Source organism: Oncorhynchus clarkii, chromosome 21 (assembly GCF_045791955.1).
Source record: "Oncorhynchus clarkii lewisi isolate Uvic-CL-2024 chromosome 21, UVic_Ocla_1.0, whole genome shotgun sequence".
Classification (NCBI taxonomy): domain Eukaryota; kingdom Metazoa; phylum Chordata; class Actinopteri; order Salmoniformes; family Salmonidae; genus Oncorhynchus; species Oncorhynchus clarkii.
The window spans coordinates 15,509,921-15,529,203 of NC_092167.1; the positions used below are offsets into that span (position 1 = coordinate 15,509,921).

At 43.0% G+C, this 19,283-nt stretch overlaps 1 protein-coding gene across 3 annotated transcripts in view; it reads left to right on the forward strand.

Moving 5' to 3' along the window:
- Positions 1-1,049: 1,049 nt before the first annotated feature.
- LOC139378648 (coiled-coil domain-containing protein 136-like) overlaps positions 1,050-19,283 on the forward strand; it is a 58,073-nt gene continuing 39,839 nt past the window's right edge. For all 3 annotated transcript variants that reach the window (XR_011628313.1, XM_071121003.1, XM_071121002.1), the window contains exons 1-2: positions 1,050-1,133; positions 1,758-2,033. Coding sequence is in view for 2 of the 3 variants with exons in the window: in XM_071121003.1 (XP_070977104.1) it covers positions 1,982-2,033 (52 nt within the window). In the remaining variant the exon portion in view is untranslated. The remainder of the gene's footprint in view (positions 1,134-1,757; positions 2,034-19,283) is intronic.

Genomic DNA, 19,283 nt, shown 5'->3' on the forward strand with positions numbered 1-19,283 from the left:
TGTGTGATGCTCTGATCTCGCCGCAGTTCCATTTTTATAACGAGAGGCCTGCTTGTTGTGAGTCATTGTGTATTGTGAAGTGTTACTCAGTTTGTTACTTCATGGCCTTTGTGCTCACAATGACAACATGTCAAAGCTGAGAGCCCATAATAAAGAGTTACATCGGTTGACAATAATCAGCACACTGACAAATAGACTACTTTGGTTACATTTGATGCCATCCTGATAGTCATGCATGTTAACGGGTCTTGCAACACAAAGGGGAAAACCATTCCATGGCTTGCAGAACGACAGATACCATCATTATTTAAATGTCTTTTTTTTTTGTTATCGTATTGTTTTGACAATATCGCAATATTTCCTTCATAGCTTGTTCTCCATCTTCTTTTTAAAAAGGGAGCCAATTTGTTTTCAGCAATTTTATTTCCATGACTGATCAAAATTCGTAATGAATAGTTTGAGAATAATCAGCATTTGACAAGTAGCCTATTTTAGTTCCATTTGATGCCCTTCTGATAGTCATTAATATTAAAGGTTATTGGTTATATTATATAAGGTTATATTACAAAATGCTGCTCGCAGAATGACAGATACCATAAACCGGTACATATTTCCCCCGCAGTGTTTCATGTCCCTCTGAAGGTACTGTGAGAAGCCACAAGAGTCCTCCCTCATCAGTCTCTCCCCCAGTACCTGTCCTCAGTGCAGCGAAGGGTTAAATCACTCACGTCATAAGTTCATTGTGTATTCATGACATACAATCTGGTCTCTCTCGTCAAGTTCGATGGCTGGATGAAACTAGCTGTGTTCGTTGATCACAGCTGACGGGTCAACAGCAGGTAAGGGAAGGGTTAAGCCGTTTTAATCTGTAAGGAAAGATATATGGGGAGGATAGAAGGAGACGGAATTAATCAGACAGCGGTATTTAGTATGAGAACCTTTACTAATGAGGCCTGCGTAGTTAACACAACGAGAAAAGAGAATCGGAGGGAGAGAGAGTGTGTGTGTGTGTGTGTGTGTGAGAGAGAGGGGATGGAGGGAGGAGGAGTGAACGACAGACAGGAAATGAATCGCAAGCTGCAGGAGAATAGGTTGTCAGCATCCAGAGCTCCAAGGTCTGACTCTCATTAAAGGTAAATACAGTGTGTGTGTCTATATTTACCTGATAGTGCACTTACAGATACGTGTGCTAGATGGAGAAAGGAATGCCTTGGATTTGACCCGTGTGGTTAAATCAGCAGAAAGAGCAGGTAGAGGGAAAGAGAAAGGGAGAGGTAAAACGAGAGAAGGGATACAAAGCATTAGCATCAAACGTGCTTCATACCCAGACCGAGACAGGAGAGAAACCAGTAGAGGGATCAACCGTGCAAATGAGAGTGAGAGAATTGGTCAGTGGTAGAGAGAGAGAGAGAGAGAGAGAGAGAGAGAGAGAGAGAGAGAGAGAGAGAGAGAGAGAGAGAGAGAGAGAGAGAGAGAGAGAGAGAGAGAGAGAGAGAGAGCGCGAGAGAGAGAGAGAAAAGGACAGGAAAGGGTTATAGAATAACAGCTCAAGTAAAAAGAAGACAGAAGTGCAGTATCAAAACAAAAGGAGGTCTAGAGAGTGAATTGTGTAGTATCTGAGTGAGTTTGAGAGAGAGCTGTAGTGTTTGTCTCTTTGTTGCATGCGTCTCAGACTGCGGTCCCTCGCTCAGTTTGTCTCTTTGTTGCATGCGTCTCAGACTGCGGTCCCTCACTCAGTTTGTCTCTTTGCTCTCCAGCGTCTGTGCGTCTCTCTCACCTCCAGGATGGAGGGGCTGCTGCGGCTGAGTCTACCCGGAGCTTGAGGAGCCTTCCTGGGCTTCGTCTGCGTCATCTTCCCCCTGTCTCTCTCTGCCCTGGTCCCCCGATACTCATCCATCACTCGACCTCTGCAGTACAAGAGAGCATCTGGACCCACGCGACACCTCCTCCTAATCCCCCACACTGAGTTGCCAGGGCAACCATGGACGGACTACGCCTGCCACCGGTCATCGAGGAGGTCATTGACCCTGCAGGTTAGTGTGTGTGTTTGTTTGTGTGTATGTTTGTTTGTGTGTATGTTTGTGTGTGTGCTTATCACACAATCATGTGTGTGTTGTTTATATGCCTTCGTGTGTGCATTGCATACCAATGACTCCATGGATGTCTACACAAAATGTTGTGTTCGTGAGTGTGTGAGCCATAAATGGTCTACCAGTGTATGTGTGTGTGTGTGTCTGTTTGTGTGTCTGGGTGTTTGTGTTAGCCAGTCAGCGAGGCCTGTGTTTACCAGAACAGATGGATTAACAGAGAGATCCAGCCAGGCTTCATCTCAGAGGGAGGAGAGACAGCCTGCCAGCCTTCCATAGTGACACTACTCAGGGACGTCATCCAGCAGAGACTGTAAGCTAGCTGGATCACAGAGCTCTGTGAATATTACATTCATAAACTCTTAATATGAATCAAATATTGGATTTACACATCCAAATATAAATGCTGATGCTGGGTAAATAGTCAATCATCAGAACAATAGGAATACTTCATACATTCTTTCAGTGATCAGATCCCCAGTGGTTTTCCTGGCATTAATGATGTCGGACATTCAGCCTATGTATTTGTTTTGTAACCTATGACCTCTGTTGTGAATCCTTTATGATAACTAGCCTATGTCCGGTGTATGACTGACCGTTGGTCCACAGTTTGGCCATTGAGCCGATTACTACAAGCTCTATGCAGACGCAAGATTTGGAGTGTTGCAATGTTTTTCGTTACAAAAGGGGCCTTGTAATACACTCCGACATTCAACATACCTTTTTACTACCTGAAAGGTTTTGCCGCTTGGTTTCTTGATCTGATCTATATGCTACATATGCTATTCATCAAAGCAGCGTATTTTGCATTGATAACCAAATATAATCTCAGTAACTGTTCAGACAGTAAACCAAACAACAAGAATCCCCCGAACAAGGTATTTTGTTTAGAACTAGTGATATAGGCTATTGTGAAATGGTAGAACCTGCTGTAGGCAAGAGGCTAGCCATGTGCTTTTTTCTCCATGACTAAAACATGATAACGTTTTGTTTTTAGCTGATGGAAATCAATACACAAGCAGCCTATCAAACTGGAATAATGTTTTAGGTTACACCAGCAAGTATACAAATATTTATAAAATTATAAATTATAAAATCATTGTTACAAAGATTATTTCACATGGAGATGTGGGAAGCTGAAAAGGCTAGCCAGCTCGCTATGTTTTTAGCAAGGCTAAAACCAGCTAGCCAGGCTGCCACATAACTACTACTAACAAGGAAAAGCGACTCTTCCTTGCTTTAACTAAATGAAAAGACAAAAATGAAAAACGTTGCTATCGCCCCCTTGCAAAAGGGAGAGGGACCATGGACGATATCATGTTACCAAAAGGTATCCTCTACTCCAGAAATCCCACTCCAACGATGCACACACACATGCACGTAGATCAACGGAGGGAAGCTTGTAGTAACCTTAATATAAGCCATGGTCTGATCACACGTATGGTTCCTTATGTTAATTATCCAAGACATACTGTATTTGAGGGGAGAGTGTGAGGTGTGCAGTGGGTGGTTAAAGCAGGTATAATGTTGTAGTTTTAACAGGTGTAGGTGAGACGGTGTTGTAGTTTTAACAGGTGTAGGAGAGACAGTGTTGTAGTTTTAACAGGTGTAGGTGAGACGATGTTGTAGTTAACAGGTGTAGGTGAGACGGTGTTGTAGTTTTAACAGGTGTAGGAGAGATGGTGTTGTAGTTTTAACAGGTGTAGGTGAGACGGTGTTGTAGTTTTAACAGGTGTAGGTGAGACAGTGTTGTAGTTTTAACAGGTGTAGGTGAGACCGTGTTGTAGTTTTAACAGGTGTAGGTGAGACAGTGTTGTAGTTTTGACAGGTGTAGGAGATACAGTGTTGTAGTTTTAACAGGTGTAGGTGAGACAGTGTTGTAGTTTTTACAGGTGTAGGTGAGACAGTGTTGTAGTTTTAACAGGTGTAGGTGAGACAGTGTTGTAGTTTTAACAGGTGTAGGTGAGACAGTATTGTAGTTTTGACAGGTGTACGTGAGACAGTGTTGTAGTTTTAACAGGTGTAGGTGATACAGTGTTGTAGTTTTTACAGGTGTACATAAGACAGTGTTGTAGTTTTAACAGGTGTAGTTGAGACAATGTTGTGGTTAACAGGTGTAGGTGAGACGGTGTTGTAGTTTTAACAGGTGTAGGAGAGATGGTGTTGTAGTTTTAACAGGTGTAGGTGAGACGGTGTTGTAGTTTTAACAGGTGTAGGTGAGACAGTGTTGTAGTTTTAACAGGTGTAGGTGAGACAGTGTTGTAGTTTTGACAGGTGTACGTGAGACAGTGTTGTAGTTTTAACAGGTGTAGGTGATACAGTGTTGTAGTTTTTACAGGTGTACATAAGACAGTGTTGTAGTTTTAACAGGTGTAGTTGAGACAATGTTGTAGTTTTAACATGTGTTAGGAGAGACAGTGTTGTAGTTTTGACAGGTCTAAGTGAGACAGTGTTGTAGTTTTAACAGGTGTAGGTGAGACAGTGTTGTAGTTTTAACAGGTGTAGGTGAGACAGTGTTCTAGTTTTAACAGGTGTAGGTGACAAATGTGTTGTAGTTTTAACAGGTGTAGGAGATACAGTGTTGTAGTTTTAACAGGTGTAGGTGAGACAGTGTTGTAGTTTTAACAGGTGTAGGTGAGACAGTGTTGTAGTGAACATAGGTGTAGGGGAGAGTAGATAGAAAGAAAGAAAAAGTAGAGCTGGTATATGGCTCATATCTTTTTTGGTAAAGGCTAGAATCAAGCCGTTTTCTCTGAGGAAAAGAGGGAGACTTGGTTATAGTGGCTACAGAACCTGGCTATGAAATGCAGTGGGGAAAGTGAGAGGATTGAACGAGACCACACATTCAAAGATGGCCTACTTTTCTATAGTAGAGGGTTAGAAAAACATAGCTTGACTGTTGTGTCACTATTAAACTCAATGCTGCTGTTGTTTTTCATTTAGTAAAGAAGCTTCTTTCTTAACCAGGCAAAGGGTAGCTAACTAGAAGGCTGGTGGTGACTGGTTATCCACGGGGAAGCAAGAGAGTCGGCTTCACGATGTGTATAATCGGAGGCAGGCTGTGTGTGCCTGGGGGTGGTGTGTCCTTTAGAATGCTGAACAGAACTGCTCGGTGCATCTAATATTCATTGTGCTTATCACTGAAATGCTCTCAATCTCACTCTTATCCAGTCCTTTGGGCTCCCGAGTGGTGCAGCGGTCTAAGGCACTGCATCTTAGTGCAAGAGGCGTCACTGTGGTCCCTGGTTCAAATCCAGGCTGCATCACATCCGGCCGTGATTGGGAGTCCCATAGGGTGGCGCATAATTGGCCCAGGTTTGGGTAGGCTGTCATTGTAAATGAGAATTTGTTCTTAACGGACTTGCCTAGTTAAATAAAGGTTCAATGAGAAAACATTAGTAGTCCAATTTTAGTCACAGAGATAACTGAAAGGTGTCTGAGTTGAGTTTCTGTTCAAGATAGATTTAGTTAGCCAAAGCTGCTCTGGCAGAGTGGATGGGGCTAGTTAGCTGTTGTAGCTATGAGTTAGCCATAGCTGCTCTAGTTAATGGGGTTTGTTAGCTAGTCTGAAGGACTTGAGCTAGGTATAGCTAGCTATACCCAGATGAAATAGAGAGTCCCGGGAGTTCTCCCTGTAAAATGCTGTCTGATCAAACCCAAAATCCGTTGTGATCTTCAGAGCTGCTTTGTAATGGCTCGGAGGGTGTAGGTCTATGCTGTGTGGTTCATTCTCTGTGTGTATGTGTGTGGTTCATTCTGTGTTTGTCTGCTGATGGCCCAGTTTATTCTGCTACTGTAATGACTACAGTGTTTCTCCACTCTCACTACAAGGTAGTGACAAACACACAGCATCTCTCTCCTTCTCTCTCCCCCTCTCACCTGATTTGACTCTAAGGAGTTTGATAGAGAGGTAGAGGATAATGATGGACACACTGTGGGAGAGGGACGGAGAAGGTCTCCACCCACTGCATCTCAATCTCCTTTGTTCTGACTGCGACATTCTAGAACACCCCATCCATGTTGTCACACACACACACACACACACACACACACACACACACACACACACACACACACACACACACACACACACACACACACACACACACACACACACACACACACACACACACACGCCTTTGAAGAACCATTGACTCCCATAGCTCTTCCCTCAATACCCACTGGTTTCACCAATCCCCGTCTCTACTTGTCCACCCCCAGCAGCTGCACCCCTCCTCTCCCTCTCTTCGCATATGCCATGTATAGCACCCACAGAGCCCAGCGCGTGCCAACCTGATCCTCCCACCATCACGCCTCCATGGCCCACTAACACACCACTCTACTGCAGTCTCTCTCCCTGCTCTCTCTCTCTCACACACAGGGTGACAGCTGCAGCCATAGTTCTGCCTCTGCATCCTCCTATTAGAGCCTGTCTCCTCTCCTCTGTCATCTGTAATTAGATGTGACTGGCGATGAAAAGTTCAGGATTGTGACCCATTGCCTGGGTTTACCCTCTCTGTCTCTCTCTCCAGCAAAAACGAGGCCCCTTGAGCCTTCCCTTCCTTCCTGCCAGTAACCAGTCCCCCCCCCCCAATCCCCATGTCCTCCTCCTGAACTACCTCAACTCTGCAACCCATCCTCTCCTAGTACACAGAGCTAATCGTAGGAGTGTGTCTGTAACAGAGGTCAACAACAAGTACAGTCATGAGAGCTGATTGTCTAGTTACAGTATAACCTTCTTTAAACTCTGTGTTTACTCTCTCTCTCTCTCGCTCTCTCTGGTGTGTGTGGGCCGCTGTCTACCAGGATTATTATCAGTGTAGCTGAGTACTGAACTCATACACTGTCTCTGTATTACGACCCACTTAAAGGCAATAACTGTCAAACTAACAGTTCATCACTATACCCTCATCAAGTCACTAGAAGTCTGACTGGAACAGGACTGTAGACTGGGAATTTGCTTCTGCTGCTTTGAGCCAAGTCTGGGAATGGCTTGAGGTCTGTGGATGTGTATCCTGGCTGGCAATCCCTATGACATATCCTGTTTCGAATGACAATCTGCGTCCCAAATGTCACCTTGTTCCCTATATAGTACACTACTTTTGACCAGAGCTCTATGGTCTATCTAAAGTAGTGAACTACAGTATATAGGGAATAGTGCCATTTGGGATGCCATCTAACGTTAGCTATGGACACTGCACTAACTCTGCAGTTAACACAGGCAGCTGTTTCAGGTAAACTAGCTAATCTAGCTAATTGGGATTTAATTATAATGTCAATACAGTGGTTAGCTAGCTTGGAGGAAGTATTTAGTGTTGTGTGTACTGTGTTTGTGCACTGAGCTAGCTACCATCCCATATGCTCATCCGTGGATGTTTGGAGAAAATGCACTATTTTACAAAGTCACGATTTTGGCCGCTAATGAGCATTGTGATTCTACAAGTAGAATGGGTAGGTTCGTCGCTACCAAGGCCTCACGCAGCAGGTAACGCTTTTGTTCTACTAAGAGAAGGAACGGCTTCCCACTGTGATAAGTACATATCGGCAGTCTATTGGCAGTGAGATTCAGTTAGTGGGCCATGTGTTTCATGCTTTAGAAGTAAGCTATGTTGTTAGACTAGTAACCTTCTCTGTTACAGTACAGACTTAGTGAGACGTGTGTGTCTGTGTTAGGCTGTGTGTGAAGTGGTGTGTTGGTGGGGTGTTGAGAAGTGTGTGTCTGTGTTAGCCTGTGTGTATGCAGGTGGCACATGGGCACAGGGTTGGGTGTATTATTTGGTACTTGAGGCCTAATCAGTTGGTCTACTGAATACAATATAACTGTGATATACACAACCCAACAGTTATTAATTGGTAAATAGAAACCCTGCTTTTTGTTCATTATTATGGAATCCCAATTATATGTACTTTGTTACAATCCCTGGTAATACACATATAGTTACAACATGCACCTTACTTCGACAATATATGTTAACAATATGAACACCTTACTTTAAATGAATGGGTTTAACGTGTTGTAATTATTGCATTCTGTACAGACTAATTAGCATGTTAGGTATCTAATTTGCATAACATAGTATAAAAGTTATATTATAATTTCAGGAATTGTTACGTAGTCTCAGTTTTGCATAAAGCATGAAGATTTTCAAATAATATGACCACCATATGTTAAATTATTGGGCTTAAATTACTGTAATTATGTATTCTGTACTGCCTAATGTGCATATTAAGTATCTGATTTGCATAATAATTACATTTTCATTGAGTACATTTTACTTTAAATTGAATCATCTCTGTGTTCTACATCAGCCTTGAAAGTGTCATAACAATATGACCACCCTATCTTGAGATATTGGACAAAACGTGTTGATTCCAGGCGGGTGATATGGTGCCATTATTGACCAGGGATTAACATTGTCCGTCAACTTTTTCAATCACTTGAAAATATCATTCTTAGCAATGGTAAGTCCTATCCTCATGAAATAGAGTGTTCCTGAGAAGCTTCTCTATAACCTGGAATACAAAGTATGTCACCAGAGCTAAAGTTTAACACCATTCTGTAAAGCAATACAGCCCACTACAAGAAGAAAAAAACAGTCTGAACTGCTTGTCTGGAGAGTGCCACAGAAGTGTGAACACACACACACAATGCAAACAATGGGAGCACAGGTAACTTTGGAGACAATGGGGAATTGCAATGTGGCCATTCGTCTCCAAAATAAAAAATGCAAATGTATCCACATTTTAACAGCAAACAATATAAAACTACTATCTTGTTTATATCCAATATTAGCTATAACCTAAATCACTGGAACTGAGCATGGGCCCTAGACTGTATACCTCAGCTACTGTATCCCAAACACAACTAGGCAGACCACAACTACATAAAACAGAATACATGGCTAGCTAGCTACTGAAACCAGCTAACGTTAGCTTAGCTAGCTATTCATGCATGTATTTTTACTGACCGATCCGATGTTTTTACTGACCGATCCGTCTGTTCTTCTCCCGAGCCAGATCACTTCCTGTCGAGCCATATTCAGTCTCACTTTCTCTTTCAACCTCCTCAAAAACATATTTTGTGGGGATTTGTTATGCTCAAAGCAATTCAATTAATCTGTTCTCCAGAAGCAGGTAATGCACTCGTCCAAGCTGCAATGGCTCTTCTTCTTCCTCCTCGTGAGGTCGTAAATCCCATCCAGGTCATTTGCATATCCCTGGCAAATTTATCTAATTGGCTACAGGACAGGAACACAGCAGTGAAGTGAAACACAAAGTATTTTTTTGCACGCAATGACCTGTGGGTTTCTATCCAGCCTTTTTTATGCAAGTAAAGTACATGTTGGATAAAAAATGTCACGACAGCCTGATGGAAACAACTAATTTGTTAGTAAACTTTCCAAATGTCGACAAAACAAGGTGAGATCTTTTTGTGTCAGTAAAATGGATTATGCGAGAAATGGTGTTGGAAACGTTTTTATGCGCAAATATTAATAAAATAACTAAAGGAAATATCGAAAGTGAACTTAGAGTCATGACATGTTCTGTGGTCCTCCCACTTCAACTTGTCAGGAAAGCCTGCAGTTTATTAGGCTACAGATGAAATAAGTTATGATGAACTTCACAGGGTGGTGAATGTACAAGATGATGATCTTGATGCTCCTTTCTAATAAATATCTAGGGTCTTATTCTAGTGACATGATTATCGATGCTTGGCTGCCGTTTAACAAATACAAACAATCTCGCTCTTTTGTTCATAATAATCTCATCATGTGTAGGCTATACCTGTAACCGTACTGTATCTGAGAGCTGTTGGCTAGAGCGCACGCACCAATACCAGAGTGGGCACATTCGCTATATAACGCCTTTTTTTAATGTGACAAAACCATCAGTAGAGTGGAAAATGCAATGGAAACCTATTTAACTTGTAGATTTTATTCAGTACATGGGAATTTAATTGTAAGCGTTTTTTGTACGAGCACTAAATCATCCTTTTTATCTGCAACAAGTCAATTTGACGAAAACACATCTCTGGTGGGAAAATGCGCATATTGTTTTTATGCAATGTTTTAATTAAATATTTGCATGAAAATCTGTCGCCAATTGGACAGAAACCTAGCTAATGATAAAAAGGGTGGACATTAGATGTGGTCATAAACTCAGCAAAAAAAGAAACTTCCTCTCACTGTGAACTGCGTTTATTTTCATTAACATGTGTAAATATTTGTATGAACATAACAAGATTCAACAACTGAGAAGTAAACTGAACAAGTTCCACAGACATGTGACTAACAGAAATTGAATAATGTGTCCCTGAACAAATGGGGGGTCAAAATCAAAAGTAACAGTCAGTATCTGGTGTGGCCACCAGCTGTATATTACTGCAGTGCATCTCCTCCTCATGGACTGCACCAGATTTGCTAGTTCTTGCTGTGGGATGTTACCCCACTCTTGCACCAAGGCACCTGCAAGTTCCAGGACATTTCTGGGGGGAATGGCTCTAGCCCTCACCCTCCGATCCAACAGGTCCCAGACGTGCTCAATGGGATTGAGATCCTGGCTCTTCGCTGGCCATGGCACAACACTGACATTCCTGTCTTGCAGGAAATCACGCACAGAATGAGCAGTATGGCTGGTGGCATTGTCATGCTGGAGGGTCATGTCAGGATAAGCCTGCAGGAAGGGTACCACGTGAGGGAGGAGGGTGTCTTCCCTGTAACGCACAGCATTGAGATTCCCTGCAATGATGACAAGCTCAGTCCGATGATGCTGTGACACACCGCCCCAGACCATGACGGACCCTCCACCTCCAAATCGATCCCTCTCCAGAATACAGGCCTCGGTGTAACGCTCATTCCTTCAACTATAAACGCGAATCCGACCATCACCCCTGGTGAGACAAAACCATGAAGAGCACTTTTTGCAAGTCCTGTCTGGTCCAGCGAAGGTGGGTTTGTGCCCATAGGCGACATTGTTGCCGGTGAAGTCTGGTGAGGACCTGCCTTACAGCAGGGCTACAAGCCCTCAGTCCAGCCTCTCTCAGCCTATTGCGGACAGTCTGAGCATTGATGGAGGGATTATGCGTTACTGGTGTAACTCGGGCAATTGTTGTTGCCATCCTGTACCTGTCCCGCAGGTGTGATGTTCAGATGTCCCGATCCTGTGCATTTGTTGTTACACGTGGTCTGCCACTGCGAGGACAATCAGCTGTACGTCCTGTCTCACTGTAGCGCTGTCTTAGGCGTCTCACAGTACGGACATTGCAATTTATTGCCCTGGCCACATCTGTAGTCCTCATGCCTCCTTGCAACATGCCTAAGGCACGTTCACGCAGATGAGCAGGGACCCTGGGCGTCTTTCTTTTGGTGTTTTTCAGAGTCAGTAGAAAGGCCCCTTTAGTGTCCTAAATTTGTACAACTGTGACCTTAATTGCTTACCGTCTGTAAGCTGTTAGTGTCTTAACGACCGTTCCACAGGTGCATGTTCATTAATTGTTTATGATTCATTAAACAAGCATGGGAAACAGTGTTTAGACCCTTTACAATGAAGATCTGTGAACTTATTATTATTATTATTTTTTTTACAAATTATCTTTGAAAGATAAGGGACGTTTCTTTTTTTGCTGAGTTTACTTTAGTGGAGAACATTGACAATAAGTTACATTTGTTTGTGACAATGTTATAGTCGTTTGCTGAAAACAAAATGTTAAATAAACTTGGTGGTTCGATGGTTAGATTGCCTAAGAACATGCCATTTCCATACAGCTACCTCCAGAAGCGACTTTTTCATAGCAGATTAAAACTTTCGCAGCAGGTTAGGAGAATTACGTAACAGGTTAGGACAGTTAGGTTAAGGTTAGAAAAAGGTTAAGGGTTAGCGAAAATGCTCTCCTAACCTGCTACGAAAAGTCACATCCGGTTGAACCTGTATTGAAGTGGTGTGTTTTTAGGAAGTCTCGTTTGATGGTAGTAGGTTACAGTAGGACAAGTAAGAGCTTATTTTGACATGTCGAGTTTTAGCTTTCAGCAGATATAAAAGTTGTTAATGATTTCTCTTGTTTTTGTTTCTCTTTACCAGCCATACTCAATAGGCAATAGCCAGAGTATGTGACCATGGGGGCCTCAACCCACAGGAGGCCCCCATTGATTTTGTTGTGTCACTCAGGTACACTATATGTTTGTGTGTGTGTGCATATATATACACACAGTTGAAGTCGGAAGTTTACATACACCTTAGCCAAATACATTTCAACTCAGTTTTTCACAATTCCTAACATTTAATCCTAGTAAAAATTCCCTGTCTTAGGTCAGTTAGGATCACCACTTTTTATTTTAAGAATGTGAAATGTCAGAATAATAGTGGAGAGAATGATTTATTTCAGCTTTTATTTCTTTCATCACATTCCCAGTGGGTCAGAAGTTTACATACACTCAATTAGTATTTGGTAGCATTGCCTTTAAAATTGTTTAACTTGGGTCAAACATTTTGGGCAGCCTTCCACAAGCTTCCCACAATAAGTTGGGTGAATTTTGGCCCATTCCTCCTGACAGAGCTGGTGTAACTGAGTCAGGTTTGTAGACCTCCTTGCTCACACACGCTTTTTTAGTTCTGCCCACAATTTTTCTATGGGATTGAGGTCAGGGCTTTGTGATGGCCACTCCAATACCTTGACTTTGTTGTCCTTAAGCCATTTTGCCACAACTTTAGAAGTATTTTATTTTTTAAATTTCACCTTTATTTAATCAGGTAGGCTAGTTGAGAACAAGTTCTCATTTGCAACTGTGACCTTGCCAAGATAAAGCAAAGCAGTGTGACACAGACAACAACACAGAGTTACACATGGAGTAAACAATAAACAAGCCAATAACACAATAAACAAATCAATGACACAGTAGAAAAAAGAAAGTCTATATACAGTGTGTGCAAAAGGCATGAGGAGGTAGGCAATCAATAAATAGGCCATAGGAGCGAATAGTTACAATTTAGCAGATTAACACTGGAGTGATAAATGAGCAGATGATGATATGCAAGTAGAGATACTGGTGTGCAAAAGAGCAGAAAAGTAAATAAAATAAAAAAATATGGGGATGAGGTAGATAGATTGGGTGGGCTATTTACAGATGGACTATGTACAGCTGCAGCGATCGGTTAGCTGCTCAGATAGTTGATGTTTAAAGTTGGTGAGGGAAATAAGTCTCCAACTTCAGCAATTTTTGCAATTCGTTCCAGTCACTAGCAGCAGAGAACTGTAAGGAAAGGCGGCCAAATGAGGTGTTGGCTTTGTGGATGATCAGTGAGATATACCTGCTGGAACGTGTGCTACGGGTGGGTGTTGTTATCGTGACCAGTGAACTGAGATAAGGCGAAGCTTTACCTAGCATAGACTTATAGATGACCTGGAGCCATTGGGTCTGGCGACGAATATGTAGCGAGGGCCAGCCCGACTAGAGAATACAGGTCGCAGTGGTGGGTGGTATAAGGTGATTTTGTAACAAAACGGATGGCACTGTGATAGACTGCATCCAGTTTGCTGAGTAGAGTGTTGGAAGCTATTTTGCAGATGACATCGCCGAAGTCGAGGATCGGTAGGATAGTCAGTTTTACTAGGGTAAGTTTGGCGGCGTGAGTGAAGGAGGCTTTGTTGCGAAATAGAAAGCCGATTCTAGATTTGATTTTTGATTGGAGATGTTTAATATGAGTCTGGAAAGAGAGTTTACAGTCTAGCCATTTATAGTTGTCCACATATTCTAGGTCGGAATCGTCCAGGGTGGTGTTGTTAGGGCGGGCGGGTGCGGGTAGCGAATGGTTGAAAAGCATGCATTTGGTTTTTACTAGCGTTTAAGAGCAGTTGGAGCCCACGGAAGTAGTGTTGTATGGCATTGAAGCTATTTTCGAGGTTAGTTAGCACAGTGTCCAAGCAAGGTCCAGAAGTATACAGAATGGTGTTGTCTGCGTAGAGGTGGATCAGGGAATCGCCCGCAGCAAGAGCGACATCATTGATATATACAGAGAAAAGTGAATTGAACCCTGTGGTACCCCCATAGAGACTGCCAGAGGTCCGGACAACATGCCCTCTGATTTGACACACTGAACTCTGTCTGCAAAGTAGTTGGTGAACCAGGCGAGGCAGTCATTAGAAAAACCAAGGCTATTGAGTCTGCCGATAAGAATACGGTGATTGAATGTCTTTTATCGATGGCGCGCTGTGTTAAGAAGCAGTGCAACTTGGTTGGGTTGTGTATCGGAGGATGCATGACTTTCGACCTTTGTCTCTCCCGAGCCCGTACGGGAGTTGTAGCGTTTAGACAAGATAGTAGCTACTAACAATTGGATACCACAAAATTGTGGAGAAAAGGGGGGTAAAATTCACCCCAAAAAATTAAAAAGACAATGCCTTCGTACACAAATTGAGGTCCATACAGAAATGGTTTGTCGAGATCGGTATGGAAGAACTTGATTGGCCTGCACAGAGCCCTGACCTCAACTCCATCGAACACCTTTAAGATGAATTGGAATGCCGACTGCGAGCCAGACCTAATCGCCCAACATCAGTACCCGACCTCACTAATGCTCTTGTGGCTGAAAGGAATCAAGTCCCCGCAGCCATGTTCCAACATCTAGGGGAAAGCCAACCCAGCAGCAAAGGGAATTAATGGCAGTGATTTTGGAATGAGGTGTTTGACTAGCAGGTGTCCACATATTTTTGGTCATGTAGTGTATCATTGTATAAACACACATAAGATGGCAAAATGTGTAGAATTAGCTTTAAAACTGCAACATTTTTTCCACCAACAAGAGGGGTGTGAACAGTTTGAAGTCGCATTGTACTTGGTGGGGGTTTGTTATTTCGGCAATAAATTACAACATCCATCCGGACCTTCTCAAATAGTATTTGAGTACCCCTGCTCTATACTAACCAGACAGCAGCCATCTCCATAGGAGCTCGTTGTTGTGGACTGCCCTTGTATGGTCGTATAAAAAAATATATGTTCTAACAGGTGCGTGTGTGTGTCAATTATTGTGAAAGATCTCGGCTGACATAACCGACATATTTGTCTCAGTGAGAATGTGAATTCATAACGTGGCTAGATTCCTGTCGTGGTTTCTCTTCTCAATGGGATGTTTTGTCCTTGAGGGAGTGACGTCAATAAAAAAAGATGGATGGGATGCGAGTTAACATGTGACGATTCTGCACGTAACTGTAGTTTAAGGTGTGTGTGTGTTTTCTCCAAATTGGACCATGAGACTGTTCCCAAATAACACTGCATTGTGTCAATGCGGTGCTGCTAGACATTGACAGTGTGTGTAGGACTTGAGTGTGTGGGATGTCATCTTTGTGTGTGTGAGTGTCAGGTGTCTGTTACCTTAGTGTGTTTGTCGAAGATTAGGATATGAAGGATAGAGGTAGAGGAGAGGGGGAGAGAGAGAGTGAGTGAAATTGATAACATTATGTCCCAATGCCCTTTGTCCTCCTCAATCTTCATCATCCTACAGTATATCATATCCCCTCTGCACTGGGGCTGTGTGTATTCAGGTTAGTCATGTGGATTTTATAAGCCCTCGTTCTGTGTGTGTTTATTTTTTGTGTGTGTATTCAATCATAGAGACAGGGGTGCTCTGATAGGAGATATTTTCCTCATATTGATCTCCCCTCCCTTGTACAGAAGGAAAACAAATTGAATTCGGTTTATAATCGGGTAAACATTAATACTGGTGATTAGTCTAGTCTGGTTTAGGCTTTTATTTATGTCCTCTCTAATATTCCTACTCTTTGATTCTGTTCATTCCTTTTTACTCCTATCTTCTCTCGCCTATCCTCTCTCTGCTTCATCCTTTTTAACTCTAAAATTGTCTTCGGTCCTTCACTCCCTTCAAATGTTTTTCTCTTTTTCCCCCTCTTTCAGTCTCTCTCATCATCTTACTGGCTTCATCTCCTCTCTCCATCTCATATGAAATGACTCATTACAGCTCTGTCAAACATGAATTAAAAACACCACTGCCACAGTGATGACGTCTGATCTGGCCAGAGAGAAAGAAAGGGAAGATGCTGAGAACCAGAGGAGATGAGGGATGGAGGAAGTGAAGGAGAGAGAGATGTTACATGTCTTCACAGAACTAATGCAGGCCTATTGATATTCCAGCACTGCTCTCCCCTGGCCTACGATCTACTGTCTTTTCTCATCAAGGCTGGGGTGGTGTGTGTGTGTGTGTGTGTGTGTGTGTGTGTGTGTGTGTGTGTGTGTGTGTGTGTGTGTGTGTGTGTGTGTGTGTGTGTTTTCTGTGGCAACATCTGGGATAATGGTCACTTGGGGATTGATGAAAGGAACAGAGCCAGATGGATTGATAATGGGACATGGAAGAAGGAGGTTGTGTGTTTTGGTCTGTGTGGTGGTCCTCAGTATTCTGCCTGTCTCATAGCCAATGTCACCTGCTCCGCCTCACCTTTATTTAACCAGGTAGGCTAGTTGAGAACAAGTTCTCATTTGCAACTGCGACCTGGCCAAGATAAAGCATAGCAATTCGACACATACAACAACACAGAGTTACACATGCAATAAACAAAACATACAGTCAATAATACAGTAGAAAAAAGTATATGTACAGTGAGTGCAAATGAGGTAAGATAAGTAAGTTAAGGTAATAAATAGGCCATGGTGGCAAAGTAATTACAATATAACAATTAAACACGGGAATGGTAGATGAGCAGAAGATGAATGTGCAAGTAGAGATACTGGGGTGCAAAGAAGCAAGATAAATAAATAAATACAGTATGGGGATGAGGTAGATAGATGGGCTATGTACAGGTGCAGTGATCTGTGAGGCAAGCTAGCAAGTGCAGTGATAAAGGCAAGCTAGCACCCTGTCCTTGGTCTGGGATGAAGCACAACAGAATAGTAATCAGTGCAGGTGTGGACCTGGGGCAAAAGACACATTTCTGATTCTCTGTCACTCATTCTTGCTCTCAACCTTCCTCTCTTTTCACTGGCTCAGCTGTAGAATCTTGAGTGGATATGTGGCACACCTGACCGTTGCTGAGGTGCAGGAGATAACGAGAAACACTGAAATTAAAAGGAATCAGAGCATCCAAAAACACACAATGCAACTTGCGTCAATGCAATCAGACATGATGCGAAACACCTGCATACAAAGCAATCAGTAATCAATTATCTCAATTATCTCAGAAAAGTGTGACTTGATTGAGTCAGTATAGATATTTTTGGGATTCAATATAGTTTTGACATAATTGTACCTTTTTTTAAATGAAATTCCTAAACACTTCAAAAGCATAGAAACAGGTGTGAAGACCAAGAACTAAATAAAAATGCGAAAGGGGTGGGCCTATGGGAACTTGTACACGGTTATCGGGTTAAAGAAGTCAGAAATGAAAGGAACCACATAAAGCCAGGGGTTAAGAGGAAACATATTAAAGGATGACCCTCGTTAAAATAATGAGAAAAAAAATACTGGATCAAGTCACACCTTTCTGAGATAATTGATTACTGATGTGCCTCCTGGTGCTTTTGTTGCTGATGCGCAACGTGTCTGATTGCATTGACGCACATTTCCTACGTGTGGCCTTGTGCGTCGTTGTGTGTTTTTGTATGCTCTGATGAAGGTCTGACAACCGAAAGCTCAGCCTAATAAATTGAAAATGATGCATTGATCATGAGTGTACGGAGATTCTTTTTCATTTCAAAGGCTCAGCTGTGCCACAGAGCAGTGTTATCTGTTCCTCTTTGTGTGAGTGATTGTGTGCCCGTGTGTGGTGTGTGTTTGTTTGTGTGAGTGGTCCTGAGTGGATGTGTGTACTGTGTAGACAGTATTGATGGTGCTTGTTCTGGAGTGATCAGGGATGTGGAGAGGAAATGTGTCTGGACATTACTGCCTTTGTCAGGGAGAGGCAGAAAGAGAAGGATGCTGAAGAAAGAGAGATTAACAGATTAGGAGAGAAGGCGAAAGAGACAGAAAGACAAAAATATCGAGCAAGATACATTTTATTCGTCACATGCGCCGAATACAACTGGTGTAAACATTACAGTGTACTGCTTACTTACGAGCCCTTAACCAACAATGCAGTTTCAAAAAAATATGGATAAGAATAAGAGCTAAAAGTAACAAGTAATTAAAGAGCAGCAGTAAAATGACAATAGCGAGACTATATACAGGGAGGTACCAATACAGAGTCAATGTGCGGGTAGTATGTACATGTAGGAAGACTATGCATAGATGACAACAGAGAGTAGCAGTGGTGTAAAGGGGGGGGGGGGCAATGCAAATAGTCTGGGTAGCTTGGGGGTAGAAGCTAGTTGGAAGTCTTTTGGACCTAGACTTGGTGCTCTGGTACCGCTTGCCGTGCGGTAGCAGAGAGAACAGCCTATGACTAGGGTGGCTGGAGTCTTTGACAATTTTTAGGGCCTTCCTCTGACACCGCCTGGTATAGAAGTCCTGGATGGCAGGAAGCTTGACCCAAGTGATGTACTGGGCCATTCGCACTATCCTCTGTAGTGCCTTGCGGTCTGAGACTGAGCAGTTGCCATACCAGACAGTGATGTAACTAGTCAGGATAATCTCGATGGTGCAGCTGTAGAACCTTTTGAGGATCTGAGGACCCATACCAAATCTTTTCAGTCTCCTGAGGGGGAATAGGTTTTGTTGTGCCCTCTTCACGACTGTCTTGGTGTGCTTGGACCATGTTAGTTTGTTGGTGATGTGGACATCAAGGAACTTGAAGCTCTCAACCTGATCCACTGCAGCCCCGTCGATGTGAATGGGGGCGTGCTTGGTCCTATTTTTCCTGTAGTCCACAATCATCTCCTTTGTCTCGTTCACGTTGAGGGAGAGGTTGTTGTCCTGGCTCCACACGGCCAGGTCTCTGACCTCCTCCCTATAGGCTGTCTCGTTGTTGTCGGTGATTAGGCCTATCACTGTTGTGTCATTGGCAAACTTAATGATGGTGTTGGAGTCGTGCCTGGCCATGCAGTCATGAGTGAACAGGGTTTACAGTAGGGGACTGAGCACGCACCCCTGAGGGGCCCCTGTGTTGAGGATCAGTGTGGCAAATGTGTTGTTACCTACCCTTACCACCTGGGGGCGGCCCGTCAGGAAGTCCAGGATCCAGTTGCAGAGGGAAGTGTTTAATCCCAGGGTCCTTAGCTTATTGATGAGCTTTGAGGGCTCTACGGTGTTGAACGCTGA